Here is a 16,905-nt window from a genome sequence, read left to right as displayed (position 1 = left end):
GTATTTACCATGAGGACATCAGAGTGACTCCTAGAAAATCTGTCTTTGTGTCATTTTTGAGGAGGACACTCCCAGTTATCTGTTGCTGTGCTTCCCAATTTATATGGAGATTTCTTCTGCTGATGGGTTATTCCCTGTGGCAAAACTCTAGGAACTGAGCTAGCAATTTTTTTTCAGGTCAAAATGTATTACTCAGGCCCTGAATAATGGGTAGGGGTAAGAAGGTAGAGTGTTTTATTAGCAGGATGTTTGGAAAGAAACAAGGATGTTGAAGGCAGGAGTCAACTTTTTCCAAGGATTTTCCTTAAAATATATTGTGTTTGGCTTTAGGGCTTCTGACTCACTCCCAGGTGTGGGCATTCCATCTTGGGGCTACTACATTCCCAAGAGCATCTGGGGAGACCAGCCCCTTCTCCACCTACAGTATCCACAAGAAACATCTGCTTTAGCTTATTCGTTAGTCAAAACACCCAACTGTCAATATATCATCTTTTCTGCTCAAGACACATTCCTCTTGGCTGATGCACACCCCTTCCAAGGGTTCACCCCTAGACTGCCCATGTGCCTGTGAGACTGTGAACTAATTTTGATGATAATTTGAAGAGTCTCTTACATCCTCATTTGTTTAACCTTTTCACATGCATAGCAAGACTTCTCTGTGGGGAACCATGGAATGACTACTGACTCAATAGATAAGCAGTAGTTCTGGAAACAGGAAGCAGAAACAGGCTCCAAAGCCAATTTCATCACCTTATCTTTTCACGCATAGGTAGCTCAGCATTGTAGAAAGCAGTATGGACTCGGAGTCAGCAGGTCCAGGTTTGAGTCACAGTCCTCCCAAATACTGAGTGACCTGGAATAGGCCTCTTGGCCACTCAGCACCTCAGTTTCCTCTCCCATAAAACAAGAATAATAATAACTAATGCAGCCAGTCACATAGGGTTCTTATGAGGTCAGGATAGACTGTCAGGGTGGGAAGACATCTTGTGGAGTACCTGATGCTTGAATTCCCTCCTGTAATATCACCACCAATAAGCTACACAACCTGTTCTTGAGCTCCTTCTTTGAAAAGGAACTTATTCTCACGGGGAGACCAATGCATTGTGGGATAGTTCTGATTTGTTCTGAAAACTGCCTCTTTTGGCATCCCACCAAAAGATGGTTCTTCACCATATATGAAAACAAGTCCAATCTTCTTCTGGAAGAAGAGCTTTCAGATATCTGTAGGTAGTATCATGTTCCCGATACTGAAAGGATAGCTCCTGAGTCTTCTCTTTACCAGACTAACCCTTTGATTCTCTTCCTTATCATGGTTGTTGTTCTCCAAAGGTTCTTTAGGTAATTTATGACTCTTGAAGTATCTTGTCCAGAATTGAATGTGGTATTCACGATGATCTGAGAGGAGGAGAATGGACATTCACCTCCCTTGTTCTAGATGCTATACTTCTATTATAACAACTGACCCTTGAAATAGCTTCTTTAGTGGTCATGTCCCAGTAGCAGTATTTATTCCATAATCTCAGCTTCTAGCACCTCCCACTGATCATCACCTCCTTTCTTTCTAGCTATCCATCTAGTACCCACTCAACAATTCTTAGACTTCACCAGGACTTACATTCATTGATCCTACCATCTTGTCAATGTCCCTTACTCCTCTCCACCACGTGTTCATTTTCATTCTTATGCAGCCTAGGTTTCATGACACATCATTATAATCATTCCCTGGAATAACTCTCAACTTTCTCTCTCTGTCACACTCGCCTGGCAAAATCTCAACCCTGATTAAGTCCTACTTTCTGTCTCTTTCTGTCCTGTATCCAGACAGTCGAAACTGGCTAGAGAAACAGGTAAACTAATCTAATTTAAATTCATGGCCAGCAACCTCAAGTGGGCCCTTAGACCTGCCTAGCAATCAAGCTCTAGTTCCCTAGTCTGGTCATTCTTCCACCATTCTAGATAACCTAGTCATTACCTCCTTTACCCTTAAATCTCTATCACCTCCTCTTCCATTCTCATTCTTAGTTGATGATCCTATCTTCAACTAGAAGGGACTCCTACATGCTGCCAACACTACATCTCTCTGTGTACCTGCATCATGCCCAGTACTCTGCCTTCCCTCTGTCAGTATGGCTGATCTTCTGTGCTCCTAACTAAGACTAAGCTCTCCTAGCATGCACTGGATCCTTGCCCCTCACTTAGTCAGGCCTTTTGCCCCCCTCCCACTCCAATATTAATTTCTCCTTTTCTATAGAATCATTATTGTCAGCATACAAAAGCACAATATTATTTTCTTTCATCTTGAGAACAAGAACAAAAACAAAAAGCCTAATATTTTAGTTTGGTAATACTGCTAGAATGCAAAACACCAGAAATAAACTTCCTTTTAAAAAGGAGTTATTAAGTTTCAAGTTCACAGTTCTAAGGCCATAAAAATATACAAACTAAAGCATCCAGAGAAAGATACCTTGACTCAAGGAAGGCCGATGTCTATCACATGGGAAGGCATGTGATTGGTGTCTCTCAGTTCTTGTTCCTGGTTCCACTGCTTCCAGCTTGTGGTGTCACTGGTTTCCTTTGTAAGTATCCATGAGTCTACACTTAGCTCCTCTGGGACACAACTCTGGGCTCTGGCTTGCTTTGCATCACATGAGAGGCACATGGTGATGTATGCTGGGCTCTGCATCTCCAAATATCCAGGTCTAGGCATCTGCTCTTTCTGTTGCCACTCCTAACATCTCCAGATGTTTGCATCTCTGTTGGCTCTGAAGCAATTGTGTTTTCTCCAAAATGTGTCCCCTCTTAAGGGACTCCAATAAACAAATCAAGACCCACCTTGAATGGGTAGAGTCACATCTCCATCTAATCAAAAGGCCACATCCACAATTATGTGTGTCACCTCTCCATGGAAACAATCCAAGTAAAAGGTCATACCCACAATTGAGTGGGTCAACCTCCATGGAGACAACCTAATCAAAGGTTTCCATCCTACAACATCGATCAGGATTAAAGGACATGGCTTTTCTTGGATACACACCACTTTCAAACCAACACACCTAACAGCACAGCCTTCTCTTCTTATCCCCAAAGAAACCAGGACTCAGAAAAGTGACATAACCTGTCCCACATCACAAATCTGGGAAGTGATGAGGTCAGACATCAAACCCAGTTTGCCCACCCACAAAACCCACCCAAATGAGACTTCATAGGCTTTACAGGCTGCTGAGGCTAAAGTAGCTCCTCAAGTTTGAGTGTCCAGGCAAGGGAACACTTCGCCAAGGATGGGCAGCCCAGCTCTGCCAAAACCTGCAAGAGGCACTTTTATGACAGCAAGAAGGGCTGGAGGCTTTCAAGTAAGAAGAGAAACTGCTTAACTTACCAAGGCCTGCAGAGCTGTTGAAACTCAGATTAACTGTGGGGGAACAGGGATGAGGGGCTGTTTTCAGGGCTCCAGCCCAGCAGCATGCCAGACATGGCATGGTGAGTGAGTGGCCACGAAGGCAGACTCATGGGGTGGGAGAGGGTGGTGGAAGCTGCCAATATTGCACACCCTAATGCAGGGATGACACCTCATAAATCTGGTGGGCCCAGAGCCCATGTGGCCTGCTATGGTGGCTCATTAACCATTAACCAAACTATACTCTGCCTGGTTTTCTCATAGAGGTAGAAAATGACGACTAATGAGGCAAGCTGCCTTCCAAAGCCATTTTGTCAGAGGAGCACACTTTCCTCCACCACCTTGCAACATCACTAATCATGCTAAGAACCCAGAATAGCTCAGGCCAAGGCCTTTTTTCCCTGGTCCAGCAGCTATTTAACTATCTCTAGATCTTTGAGCATTCAGTCATTAACCCTCTCTTCCTTTCTCTTCCCTCAAAGATTCTCCCAGAGAATGAGCCCATTTGGTTTTTCTTTTCTCCTTTTTTTTTTCTTTTGCATGGGGAGGCACCGGAAATTGAACCCGGGTCTCTGGCATGGCAGGTGAGAACTCTGCTTGTTGAGCCACTGTGGCCCACCTGCCCATTTGGTTTTGAGTCTTCCAATTACTGGTTTGAATTTTCAGACTACTCTGAAAAGCATGCCGCTTGTCTGTGTATCTGTCAAAGCCATTGTTGGCTTTGGTCATATTATCATCTAAGGGTCCCCTTTTAAAAGGAACAGACTGGGCACATCTTTACTTTGAGCCTTTGAGTGCACATGTGCTCTCCTCTTGAGTATGTACTTTTTTTCTCATCAATAAACTTTTCTTACTTGCTTATAAAAAATAAAAAAGAACAGCTGACCCACTTACTTGTCGGTCACAGCCTGCATGAACTCATCGAGCAGGTCGTCATACTCTTTCCCACGCACACGCTGGTGCTTCAGGCCGATGTACAGAGGGTCTCTGAGCAGCTCCTGAAACAGATGGCATCCATTTATTGAGCCTACTCCCCAGTGTTTCCTGCTTTTCTTCCCCTTTTCAGCACAAAGTTTCCTCAACTGTCCTGGTTTTGCAAGAAGGCCTAGGGGATGGGCGGGGAGGGGAGAGCAGGAAGCTGGCTGAGTCTAGCTGTCATTCCTCCAGGATCTGGCAGCTAAGCCAGTTCTCTGAGTGTGGACTCCCAGGTGGCTCACCAGTAACCGAGCATGAGCTGAACCAGGCAAGCCTCTCAGACACAGCTTTCAGATCCTGGCTTCAGGCTCTGAATTTGTTTCAGAGTTTCTCAAAAGTGGCACTATTGACCTTTCAGCCCAGATCATTTTTCTGATGTGAGGGATTGTCCTGTACATCGTAGGATATTTAGCAGTAACCTTAGCCTCTCTCCTCTAGATGCAGTAGCATCCCCAGTTGTGACAATCAAAAATGTCTCCAAACATTGACAAATGTTGAGAACCACTGTAGTGGACTTTTGGCAGCATCTGGATTGAGGTGTTAGATGCTGCCCAAAGCCACTGAACTGGACTTAAATTAGAAGATATTTAATTCATTTCATTTGATGAAATCTTACTAATACCTACCATGTGTCTGGCATTGTATTAGGCCCTGGGGATACAAGTATAAAATAATAGAACCAAAAATGTCAGTTCATGAAATTTGCCCATTCTAATGCCTAGCCTCTGTTACAGATGAGGCAAGAAGATGCTGAGAGGTAAGCAACCTGCCCCCAGGGACAAGGGCTAGTAAGTGGTAGAGCTAAAATCCAGGCCATCTGGCTCCAGATTCCATAAATAAAACCACTATGACATATTAATAGCTTAGGTTGTTCTTTTATACCTCTATAAGAATTGACTTTTTAAGGATATGCTCTAGGTCCATTCTGCTTGGTATCACTGTAGGAGGTGGTTGGCAGCGGTGTAGGGGACAGAAATGAACAGGGATTATTTGCCTTCCCAAACGAAGCTTGCCCGCCTTGGTCCACAAAAATCTGAAGTTAAGTTTAGCACCTTCTTCGTGGTATGACATGTCTACATTTAGAAAGAAGGTGGGCCTTAGCCTCCTTTTCTTATTCCCCTCACCCGGACTATATGTTCTTGAAATTGCTTAGGATTCTTCCCTGGTTGTGTTTTTGTGTGTGTGTGCACGCGTGCACACATGTGAGCTAAAGGCTGAGAGTAGGACATATAAGGTGCTGACTCTTCTATGCGCCACCTCCAAAGTGACTGTCTGCCAGTCACTGAGAAGCAGCAAACATCCAGGATAGAGGGATAGTTAAGCAACCATTAAATTCAATGTTTTTTAAGATTATGCATTACCTGGATAAATGTGTATGTGATTAAGTGCAAAAGCAGGATTCAAAATTGCAGATATCATAATTACAACTATCTGAAATACACAAACACACTATCAGTTCTTAGACTAAGCGTGTTCAATTGTGAGTTTTAATTTATAATGTTGTTAAGTCACAGATTTGAATTACTGGTGCTATCAGAAAGCACAGACTGAATTCCTCAATAGCGCATATAGTGTTTCCGAAACAAATCATATTCTCCAGTGGTATTGAAGAATTTTGGGATTTTCCTGAAATCTTTCAGTATATCCACAGTAAAATTCAATGATCAACTATAACGTGGTACTCTTGAGATATAAGAATAATGATAAAAAGCTGTTTAAAAGTCCTTATATTTTAAAAAGTCCTTATACTTTTTTTAAAAATATATAAGCATATCATTATTTTTATTTTGCATAAGCCCAAGTATGCTGTGTACTAAAAAGTTATTTAGACAAGATGTATGATGCACATTTTGTAGTGTAATACAAATTCAGAGCATAAAGTATAACCATATCTTCTCTCTACTTTATTGTTCATCTCCATGTATTATAATCTGAAATTCAGTGCTTGTAAAACAAAACAGCCCCTGTATCAAAACCAGTATTAGGGTAGTTGTTTAGATCATTTTTTAATGGTTGTGGTATAGCCAATTGTCTTCATTAAGTACCTACAGGCATTAAGCACACTCTTAACGGTTACTTAGATATAACCAAGAATGTGGTATTAAGTAAGATTATATAAATTCAACAATTCATGGTTAAAGGACTGTCTTTTGATTTAAACCTAAACCAAAAATCAATTTTGAAAAAATATGTTTAGAAGACCTCCCAAACCATCGTTAACACACTTTTTTCTTTTATACAGCATGTTCCAAAGGTAATAATTGTCTGTGCTTCCCTAGATCTTTCTACTGGTGTAATTATCAATCATCTTCTCTCTCAATATAGGTCTTTGCATGAACCCGTGCCATTTGCCCAGCCAAGTACCTGCAGACATTACAGTTTCTTCATTATTCCATTTTGCAAACTTGCCTATTGCCTCAAGTAGACTCTTGTTCTTCATCCATCTCTAACCTTTTCTCTGTGATTCTGGGTTTTGCTACCGGTGATGTTTCAGAGCTAGTGGGTTTCTCTTGGTTTCTTTCTTTGTCCTTTTCTATGTTTCTTATTTTATTGGATTTTTTCCCGGTCAAACAAGCTCTAGAACTTGGGCTGCTTTCCTTTCTGTCTTGATTTCTTTTTGAAGATTGAACACTTTACTTCTTGTTTTTCCCTATCTTTGTATTTATCATTGCTTACTTTTAGTTTTTCCCTATCTTTGTGTTTTTCATTGTTCTCATATCTTTCCTTTCTAATGTTCCCATGCTTTTCCTTTTCTTTGCTTTTCTCTTCCTTCTCTCCTCTTTCCTCACTGTGTTGGTCATGGCCATTTCATTTTTTGTTCTCTTGGGGGATATTTCTCCCTATTTTTCTTCCTTTTGCACTCTGTCATTTCTTTCTCTTTCTTTCTGGTCTCTTTCTCTTGATTTATCTTCATTGTTCATGCCTCTTCCAGTGAAATTCTCTATGCTTGGCCTCACTATGCCAATAAAAATCCTTCTTTTCTTTTAGGTAATCATGCTCAGTATAATACCTCTCCTGGTCGCTGGATTGTCTCTCTGGGTGCTTATCTTCCCTTGTCTCATGTCCTCTTGACTTGGGAACTTTTTGCACAGCATTTTACACTGTGTCCTCTTTTTTCACTAGATGGCTGTGAATGGGTTTGATTCCTGTGATGTTTGGGGCCATTCTGGGAGGTTTCTGTGCTTTTATCCCTCCTGGCTGTTTATTATTTTCTTTCATTTCATCGTCCTCGCTGCTTTTAGCATCAAAACCATTGTCTGCATCTGAATTTTCCTCCACCTGCATACCAGCATGGAGAACACATTTCTCATGTGATATTTTGTTCTCTGAACTCACTTCATCGGAGTAACCTCTTGATTTATCTTCCTTTATTTCAGACCTGGCTTCACAAAAGCTGCATTTAGGTACTTCCTCTTCACCAACTGCTTGACTTAATAGGTCCCGATAAAATCCACTGAGATCTTTCTGCTTATTTACATCCAAACGTGCTTCAAGTGCAGCAGCCCTCTTTCCTCTCTCTCCCTCTCTTGCTGCCTTTTCTTATAAGCAGATGTCACAAATGACTCTTTATCATCAAATTCTCCCTTTTCCATTTCTCATCCTCTTGGAATTTTCTTTTCCATTCTTTTTTTCTGCTCCCTTTTTTTTTTTTTTTTAATGATCTCAACTGCTTTTAGTAAGTTGTGAATACACTTGGGCTTTCTTTCCCAAGAGTAACTTGGAATTACTTTCCTTCCTTTTCTTCCTACAGTTCATCATAAATACTATCATATTCATAAACGGTGGCATCTTCGGCAAGGGCCTTCTGGATTTCCAGTTTTCCTTCCCTCTGAAGGCTTCCAATCAGAAGTCTCATCATCATCATCAGAATCATTCCCAAACACTGATGTTTTTTGCAAAACAGGCTGCAACTGCTGTGTTTTCTTTGGCAAAATAAGTCCAAACTGCCTGCCTGGAATTGCCATCTTGCTGCCATGTCTACTGAATGTGGCCGACCCTTATATTATACTTTTATGCCTCAAACACTTCAAATCTTAACACATACACAAGCAATATAAAGAAGGCTCTTATATGGAGTTGATGCTAAAAAAATATCTTATTTTTTGTATTGTGCACTCAAGTAATTAACTTTTTGATCTTCCTAATAATCTTACATATTCTAGTCCCTATTTTTACAGAGGAGGAAGTTGGAATTCAAGAGTTTAAATAAACTGCCCAAGCTCACACAGTGAAAGCCTTGCTTTTGACAGGGGCTCACGTCCATGCCCTTTACAGCCCATCACTTGACACTTTAGGGCCCACAGGAGCAAGGTCAGCACTTCACCCTCTGCCTGTTCTGAATGCAAGGATTTCATTGTGGCTGGGAAGGCCCAGGCTATTGTCATCCTGAGGACCAGGCTGAGAGCAGCAAAAGCAAGGATGGAGTCTGGGGAAATGGTGTGTCTATATCTCCAGCCAGCTGGGTCTCCTTCAGCAGGCGTGGAATGGCTTCTTCAAAATGGTAGTTATGCAAGTGGACCCCCCACGGCTGTCTTGGCAACACATGGAATAGAAAGTCCACATTCTGCCCAGTGTCCTTCTCAGTGATTCAGCTATAGAGATGTCTGCCAGCATGGTGGGGTAGTGTTAACTGGCCTGGACCCTCTCCTCGCAGCCCCCCTCTTTCCTGACTTCTTGTAAATTCATTTATGAAAGAAGTTCTCAGTGGGTTGGGTTGGAAGATAAAATACAAAGTTCCCAGTTAAATTTGAATTTTGGATAAACAATGGATAGTTTTTTAGTGTACATATGTCCCAAATGGCACATATTTATGCTAAAAAAATGACTTGTTTTTTCTGGAGTTCAAATTTAACTAGGCATCCCGTAATTTTATTTGCTAAATCTGGAAATCCTATCAGTAGGAGGAGAAGGAACCTAAGAGCTGGGAGGCAGAGTTCTTAGAGGAAAGGGCATTGCATGGCCTGGTAACACTGCTCAGGATGCTTTCCTGCTGAGCCCATAACCTCGGTATGGCCCGGCTCTGGAATCAAACGGGTTTGAACTTTGTTATCAGATAGACTTGGGGTTGATTTCCAGCTATCACACTTAACTAGCTCTGTGACTTTAGGTAAAGTGTTTAATTTTTCTTCTTTGTCAAACTGGGATAACAATGATTTCTATTCAAAATGCAAGCTCTTGGAGGAAAGGATCTGCTCCTCATTCATTTTTGTCTTCCTACTGATTTGTACAGTGATGCACATGGTAAGCCCTTAAAACATGTTCTTGATCAAGTAGCAGGAGTCACAGGACTGGGGTAAGGAGAGGCAGAATTAAGAACTACGAAGGTCTTAGAGATTACTCGGTTCAGCTTCCTGCATGTGAGATTTTTGAGTCCCTTAAACTGCCCAAGGTCACAAAGCAAATTGGTGGGAGCAACAGGGTGGAAACCATGGCTTCTAGACCAGGGCTCTCTTCAAGGTGGGGACCAGAATTATTCACCTACTAAGTCCCGGTAACCAGCAGGATGCCTGGCACCGAACTATTACTTGAATTATTATCTCTATAGCTCTATAACTATAATATTAGGCTAAGACATTTATCCAAAAGTGAACTAGAACTTTCTCCTCTGCCATGGGTGTTAGATGGTTGAATGTATGCCCTTTCTGGTTGTTTGCCCAGCTCTGCCTCCCCAAGGTTTTTCTTGGAGACAAAATGTCATGGAAAGTGAAATGGTTTCCTCCTCTTCATTTGCCATATCACTGCACATTGGATTTAAGCTGGAAGACAGATGACCCTCTGGCCCAGAAAAATATTTACCTTGCATAGCAACAGGCATACTAAGATGTTCTGAGAGCATCTGGGGGTCTGGGAAGGTCATGGGGCTAATGCTGCGGACATAGGCTGCTCTATTTCCCTCATCATGGTGGCAGGTGTGCCAACACTCATTTCTTTGGAAACTCAGTTAATCTGGTGAGTAAGCTACAGAGACCCTCAGAAGGGCCCGCTCACAGACCACACATGTACAGAGATGAGTGTCTGATGACACCACATGGTGAAAGCTAAACATTTATTAACTCGTGGCAAAGATATTCTTGCAAGGTGAAAGTGACCCTTCACCACCCAGCTCTGTCACTGACACCATGCTTCCTCAGCAATCCACTGACACCCCCAAAGCAACTTGCACCAGGTTCTGTGATAATCCATTTCCATGCTTATCTCCCCAAGCAGACATGACCTCCTGCCCATTAGTCATTTTCAAAGAGACTCTCACAAAGCATCTCATTGTGCCAAACTCATAGAGGCTTAAGGCTTCTGCCATGAGAACTTGAAGACTCAGGAGGGCCATTTTAAGTGAAGCTCCTTGGGTTGTCCGGCAGAACTGTTAGCATAAGTGAGAAGAGCATCGAGCATGGAGTCAAACCCTGGGGAAGCCACTTCCACTCTGGTGCCTGTCTTTTCCCACAGAGAGAGGGGATTGAACAAGACAGTGTTTCAGGTCTCTTGCAGCTCGGCCAGTCTCTCACTCTGTCTTTGGGCAGGGTGGCTGCTTTGGATCTAGCAAACCAGTCCACAGCTATGATGGAAGGCTGAGAGCAGGCACTCTTGTAACTGGGCAGTGGGGGGGCTATTTTACCCTGCCCCCTTGGTTTACAAACCTAATCATGGGACGTCCCTTCTCCATGGTATCATTGCCTCATGTATTTATTTATCCAAACCTCCTTGGTGCTGGCAGGTAAAATGACTCAGAGTTTCAGGGCTACGGACAACAGATGTTTTCCTTCAACAGGAAACCTGGTGGGGTGTTTTTTTTTTCTGACTCTGATTAAAGCTTCTGTTACCTCAGGATTTTTATAGAGACATACTCACAGATGGTTTAGTTATTCTGACATAAAACTCTCATAACAGCACCCTCCCTGCACTGTCTTGTGAGATGAAAATTGCAAGATTGAGTGTCTCTTTTCTCTAGCTTTGGCTTGCTCTGAGCAATAGAAGCGCCCCAAGACTTCTGGGGAAACAAACATGAAAATTTTTAAAGAATTATAGTGTGGGAGATCACATGGTGGATTCATTTGAAAAGAGAGAAGTCAACATCTTCCTAATGTTGACCACTTTGTAAGTTTGGATTTTTGTGTCCTGGGTATCTTGAAGTGGGTCCGGAGGGAGTTCACCTTTTGCTTCTGAGGGTCCATGAGCCCCCGACTGTGTGAAACATCTACTTTGTCAGTCTTGATTACCTAGTCTATAACACAAACACTTGGCCCCTTGGAGCAGTGTGTCGTGGTGGAAACAAGGCAGCATTGGAGCCAGAGGCACCTGGGTTCAAATCCCAGCTCTGACACTTAGAGTAGTGATATCTGCGATAAGTAGTTAACATGCTTCGGTCTCGGTTTCCACATCTATGACGTGGAAAGAACAATATCACGTATGTACAGCTGTTTTGAGAATTAAATGAGATTAAATACAATAAAGACCTAGAACTATGCCTGGCACATTGCAAGTACTTAGCACACGGCTTCAGTGCTGGCATAGTTGTCACCAGACGGGAGGAGAACTGCTTTTGCTCATCCCCATGGCATGTTCTATCCTCTCAGGGGGGACCCTGTGGAAGGAGCAGGCTGAGGGGAGATGCTCCTGCACCCTGGAGGGAGGAGTGATTCCAGAGGCCTACAGCCCCCAGGGGGAGAAGGAGGCACTTTGAATAGATGTAACACATGAGCCATTAAAATGATAAAGTAGGTGACACTGTTATACTGACTGACAACTACAATATTACACCCGGCCCAGCTGTAATTTATCTCCTCATGCTGAGCAGAGTGCCTGGCACCTAGTAAACACTCAATAAACTTTTGATAGATAAGAGAAAGTATTCACAAAATAACCTTAGTTGTAATCGCAAAGTGCCAGTAATTTTGTTCTAGTTTTTCAACTAAGACTATGTTGTAATAACTACATCTGTGTATAGATACTGGTAAAGATTGGAAGGGAAGACTAATGTGGCATAGTGGGCAATATCTCATTTCCTTTTAAAAGTTGAATATTGTAAAGTTACTCTAATAATAAAAATTCTAAAAATCAAGAAATTATCTTTACTTATAATGCAATAGAAATTCAAGCAGGGGCTGTGGGTGTGGTATGGGGAGAGAAGCCCATATGCAGTTTAGGATGCCAGACCTGATACTTCTAGCACATCTTCTGAGCAAATTAATCTATTTGGGCCTCAGTTTCCTCAACTGCAGAAATGGGGTATAACAGATGCTCCACTCATAGGGTATGGCTTAAATAGTGTGATGTGTGAAAAAGGACTGGCCCGTGATCACTGGGAGTCTCCCTCCTGGTTTCCTTGTGGGTTTGTTAAAATTTGGGGCCAACTGTAAGCTTCAGCACATCATTGCTTGGTGCTGGGCCTTCAATGACAAAGGATCCTGAGGCACCTGCTAGAGGCAACCAATGCTCGTGCAGGGGACCCAGTGGCCCCAGAATCAACCTCAAGCTGTTTCATTTCTTGTCTAGAGCCAGCTTATTGGAGAGGGAGTGAAGGTATCAATTAAATCCACTTGGAACATGGCAGGTGTTGGACGGGAAAAACAAGCAAGTTCAGTACACTCATCTATGCATGCAAAGACAATTCAGCACAACTAAGACAGCAAAACTAAGGCTGGGAGAAGGGAACCATTGTGTAGAGCAGAGTGACTTGTCTTGACCAACGGTCAAAAGGCTTGTACCACCATCTGGCCTCCCCTGACCCCTAGGCTGGTGGTGAGGCATAAGGAGAGGTATTTTGAATTCTAATTAATCCTTCCACTGAAGCCACTGGCCTCTCAAATGCTTAAAGAACACAGCCCTTCAGTTACTCCTATCTCAATCACACTATCAGAGTGGCCCTCAGGGGAATGGAAGCTGCCTGGGGTCACGGTGGCAGGAAAGACGTCTGACCAGGGGTCATCAACAGGCACAGTGGAGCTCAAAGGGGTGGAGAAGATGGAAACCTAGAAGTGTGAAGGGGGAAAGATGGGACTGGGAGGGTAGGGTGGAGAACCAGGGAGGAGAAACATCCTCCATTTCCCAACTCTTTAGGGGAAGTACCCGGTCTAGGGGATTGCAGGAACGATATGCTCATTGCTCTGTAGATAGGACCACCCTGCCCTCCATCCCAGCTGCCACCTTCTGGTCACAGAGTTTCTTGCCTGGGTGGCATGTTACCTCATTGTTGGTGCCGACGTCGAGCAGGACAGGGAGGCACTGCTGTGGGTTCACCCCTCCACATGCGGTGTACAGGGCCAGCTTGCCCACAGGGATGCCCATGCCGTAGCAGCCCAGGTCTCCCAAGCCCAGTATGCGCTCCCCATCGGTCACCACCACGGCCTGAAAAACACAGCAGGGGCACCATTAAGTCAGGGACCAAGCCTCCTGTGATAAAGTGCTCATTTTAACAGCCAAAGACGGCAGGCTTGGCAAACGGACCCCCGCTGATTTTGCTGGGGGGGGATGAAACAGCTTGTCTGGGACAAGGCGGAAGGATTCATTCAGTTGCAGGTGGCTGATCATTTTCCCGCCCATCCTCCCCTTCCTGGCAGGCTGGTGGGAAACCCTACAAGGAGAGATGACAGAAAGACACCTGCCCTTCCTTCTGAGGTTGGCGGGTGGAGGCTCTAGAAACAACAAGAGGGAAACCACAACTAGTCACTCTACCTCAGAGAAAGTAAGCAGACATTTTCAACTTGAGGTTAGCGTTGAGGGTAGGAGATAATGAAAAACACGTGTTCCTGCTGGTGCTATAGCCCAGGGCTTTAGAGATCAGTCTAAGTGCTCTCGGGCCTGTTCCTGAGATACATAATAAATCCACAAAGATATAATAAATCCACAAAGAACAAGAGCTCCTTGTGACATATGTTGGGGTTACTATTTCATCCCAAATCAGGAGGGTTCTACAGCTTTACCAGGAAAACCTTTTGTGTTTTGGCAGATAATCATTGAGGACCTACTATGTATTAGATACTGTTTAAGGCTCATCTACTATGACGTAATAGATGTTTTTGAAGTTGGTGGTGATAATAGAAATAATTATATGATTTTGATGGATATTCATTCACTTATTTAACAAATATTTACCAAGCATCTACTTTGCATAAGACACTGTCTGAGAACTAGGTGGTAGGAGCTTCAGTTTACTCATCTGTGAAAACAAGTATGTATGGACATAGCCCTTAAGAATTAAGGGGCTAAAAGGAGAAAGAGAACACAAATATTAATATTTATGATTCTGAGAAGAAAGTATAAGTACAGAAGAATAGTCCAAGTGGTAGCAGAGATTAAGAGAGGCAAAGTTATTTCCTGTAATGGATGTTATGATAGTAACTTTTATGGGTGAGGAGACACACATGTCAGATCTTGGTCAGGTTGCAGATGGGGAGAAAGATGTTTGATGCAAAAGGAAATTAAGGTGTGGTAGAGGTGGGGATGGGAGGAAGGGATGTAAGATATGCCAGGAGAACAAGGAGGAATAGGTTGCATGAAGGAAAAAAATGGAAAGTCTGGAAGGAGTCAGACTGTGAAGGGCTTTGAATGCTAGGTCAAGAAGATTCCCTGAGGGTGACAGAGAAGTTGTTTATAGCTCACTGTTAGGAAAATCAACTCCAACCTGCTTGTCATCATTGGTTCACTTCCTCTCTGAATGGAGGTAAGTGTACAGGTCTACCCATCCCTCCATTGCAAACTGGGTCAGGACTAAGGAGTAGCTTGGAGCTATAGAAGTTCTGATTGGCCCCAAGCGTGGGGCCCAAGAGCTCCACAGAGTTTGGTTTGACCTAAGAAGGTACAATGCTGGGCACTGGGGATGAAGAGACAAAGGCTCATGCCTACCCTGGAAGACTTTATGTTCCAGTACACAAAGGGTCCATGGCATCTTCTCACTTCTGTTTCTCTCCAGGGGTGAGAGCAAACGTGGGATGATCCTGTCTTTTTGTAGAAATAGGTGTAGAGATTCTTAAAAACACTCCTCTGTTTCTGAAAAGGGGGTTCTGGAGGGGCAATAGACCCTTGAAGATCATGTTATTCCCCCTAAGGATAGTTTACTGCTTCTATGAAAAGTGTCCAAAACCCGCGTCTCATCTTATCCTCATTTCAGCCCAGGGAGGTAGGCAGGTCAGAGAGTGTTATCCCTGTTTATAAATGATCAATGGAAGCTCTAAAATCCTCATGCTCTACATATATTTAAATACATCAGCTATATTCCAGGCACTGGGTTGGATGTTTTCACATCAGTTTATCTTGGAAAGATAAGATGACTTAGATGATTCCCAAGGTCACTTGCTACTGTATTTGGCAGGTAAGGATTCCAATCAGGCTTTGGGTTTCTGGCTCAGGGGTCCTTTACCACCCCATTCAGCTGGGTTAAAGTGCATGTGCTCTTGGCAAAGTTCTGCCAAGTCTTGGTGGTGTCTTCTCCACCCAGCATAAAGGACCTCCTCTTAGCAGTTATCCCTGCTGGAGCCTGTACACTCACGCTGCCCGTGGTTGCCCAAACTCTGGGCTATTCTCTACCATCTTTCCTAATCTGGTTTCCATTCCCTCAGAATCCTTCTCTCTGCTGAGTGACAGTGAGTAGCATGGAGTTAAACAGAAGAATTAGCTGCTCCAGGGTGTTATCTCTACAACCCTCGGGTCTTTCCAAACGGAGACAGGTTGTCTTCCAGTTTGGAAATGCTCAAGGGCACTACTTTAGATTCAACCCCTCTGAAAGAAATTCTACCTACTCCATCTGGAATGTCACATGTCCTTATACCATCCATTCTCAATCCTACTGTGCTTCTGTCTGGGTGTTGCAATATCTTCACAACTAGACTGCTTGCTTCTCATCTTTCTTCATTACACTCTTTTCTGACAACCAGTGTCAGAGGCATCATACCAAATGCTCCTTTTTATCATGCTACTCCCAGGCTCAAAAACCTTCAATCTTAACTGTCCACAGAATAGAATGCAAAAAGCTTAATTCTTTAATGACCTGACTCTTTCTGAAATTTTATCTTCTAAAAACATCTATCTGTACACAGTTGCCCACTCTAGCTAAACTGGCCTCTTTACTCCTCACAGACACCCTCTGAATTCACCTATAACTTCTCACATCTCAGCTTCTATATTCCTCTCTCCTGGAAGATCCTTCTTTTTCTGCACAGTACAAATCCTGCCCATTATAATCTAATATTTTTCCTTCCTCTGAACTACTAGCACTTGTTAGACTTACCATATAACTAGCCTATTCACCCTTCCTGTCTGTCTTCTACCAACATTTATTAAACACCTACTGCATGTCCAGTCCTGCACAAAGTGCCATGTAATTGTTTGACAATGATAGCATTTGGGTTTTTATTTAACATTTTCTCAATGTGTATTTTATCCCACCAAAGAGTCTGACGGTTAAGAGCTGGGGTTCCAGTATTTGAAGCTAGGCTCCTGAAGACAAACCTTATGTGACCTTGGATAAACACATAACTCCTCTGAGCCTCAATTTTCCATGAAATAGGATAATAATAATAACTAACTCATGAGGTTGTTGTAAA

At 43.1% G+C, this 16,905-nt stretch overlaps 1 protein-coding gene and 1 pseudogene across 3 annotated transcripts in view; both read right to left on the bottom strand.

Annotated features, from left to right (window-relative positions):
* Nucleotides 1-16,905, bottom strand: part of ME3 (malic enzyme 3) — a 195,035-nt gene that overhangs the window by 51,284 nt on the left and 126,846 nt on the right. For all 3 annotated transcript variants that reach the window (XM_077113334.1, XM_077113333.1, XM_077113335.1), the window contains 2 exons: nt 13,550-13,711; nt 4,289-4,392 (listed from right to left, as the gene is read on the bottom strand). In XM_077113334.1, the coding sequence (XP_076969449.1) occupies nt 4,289-4,392; nt 13,550-13,711 (266 nt within the window). The remainder of the gene's footprint in view (nt 1-4,288; nt 4,393-13,549; nt 13,712-16,905) is intronic.
* On the bottom strand, nt 6,670-8,575 carry LOC143643421 (nuclear speckle splicing regulatory protein 1-like; annotated as a pseudogene).

This window comes from Tamandua tetradactyla, chromosome 8 (genome assembly GCF_023851605.1).
Source record: "Tamandua tetradactyla isolate mTamTet1 chromosome 8, mTamTet1.pri, whole genome shotgun sequence".
Lineage (NCBI taxonomy): Eukaryota > Metazoa > Chordata > Mammalia > Pilosa > Myrmecophagidae > Tamandua > Tamandua tetradactyla.
Note: the sequence above shows the minus strand (reverse complement) of the source record. Positions and strands in the feature narration are given on the sequence as shown.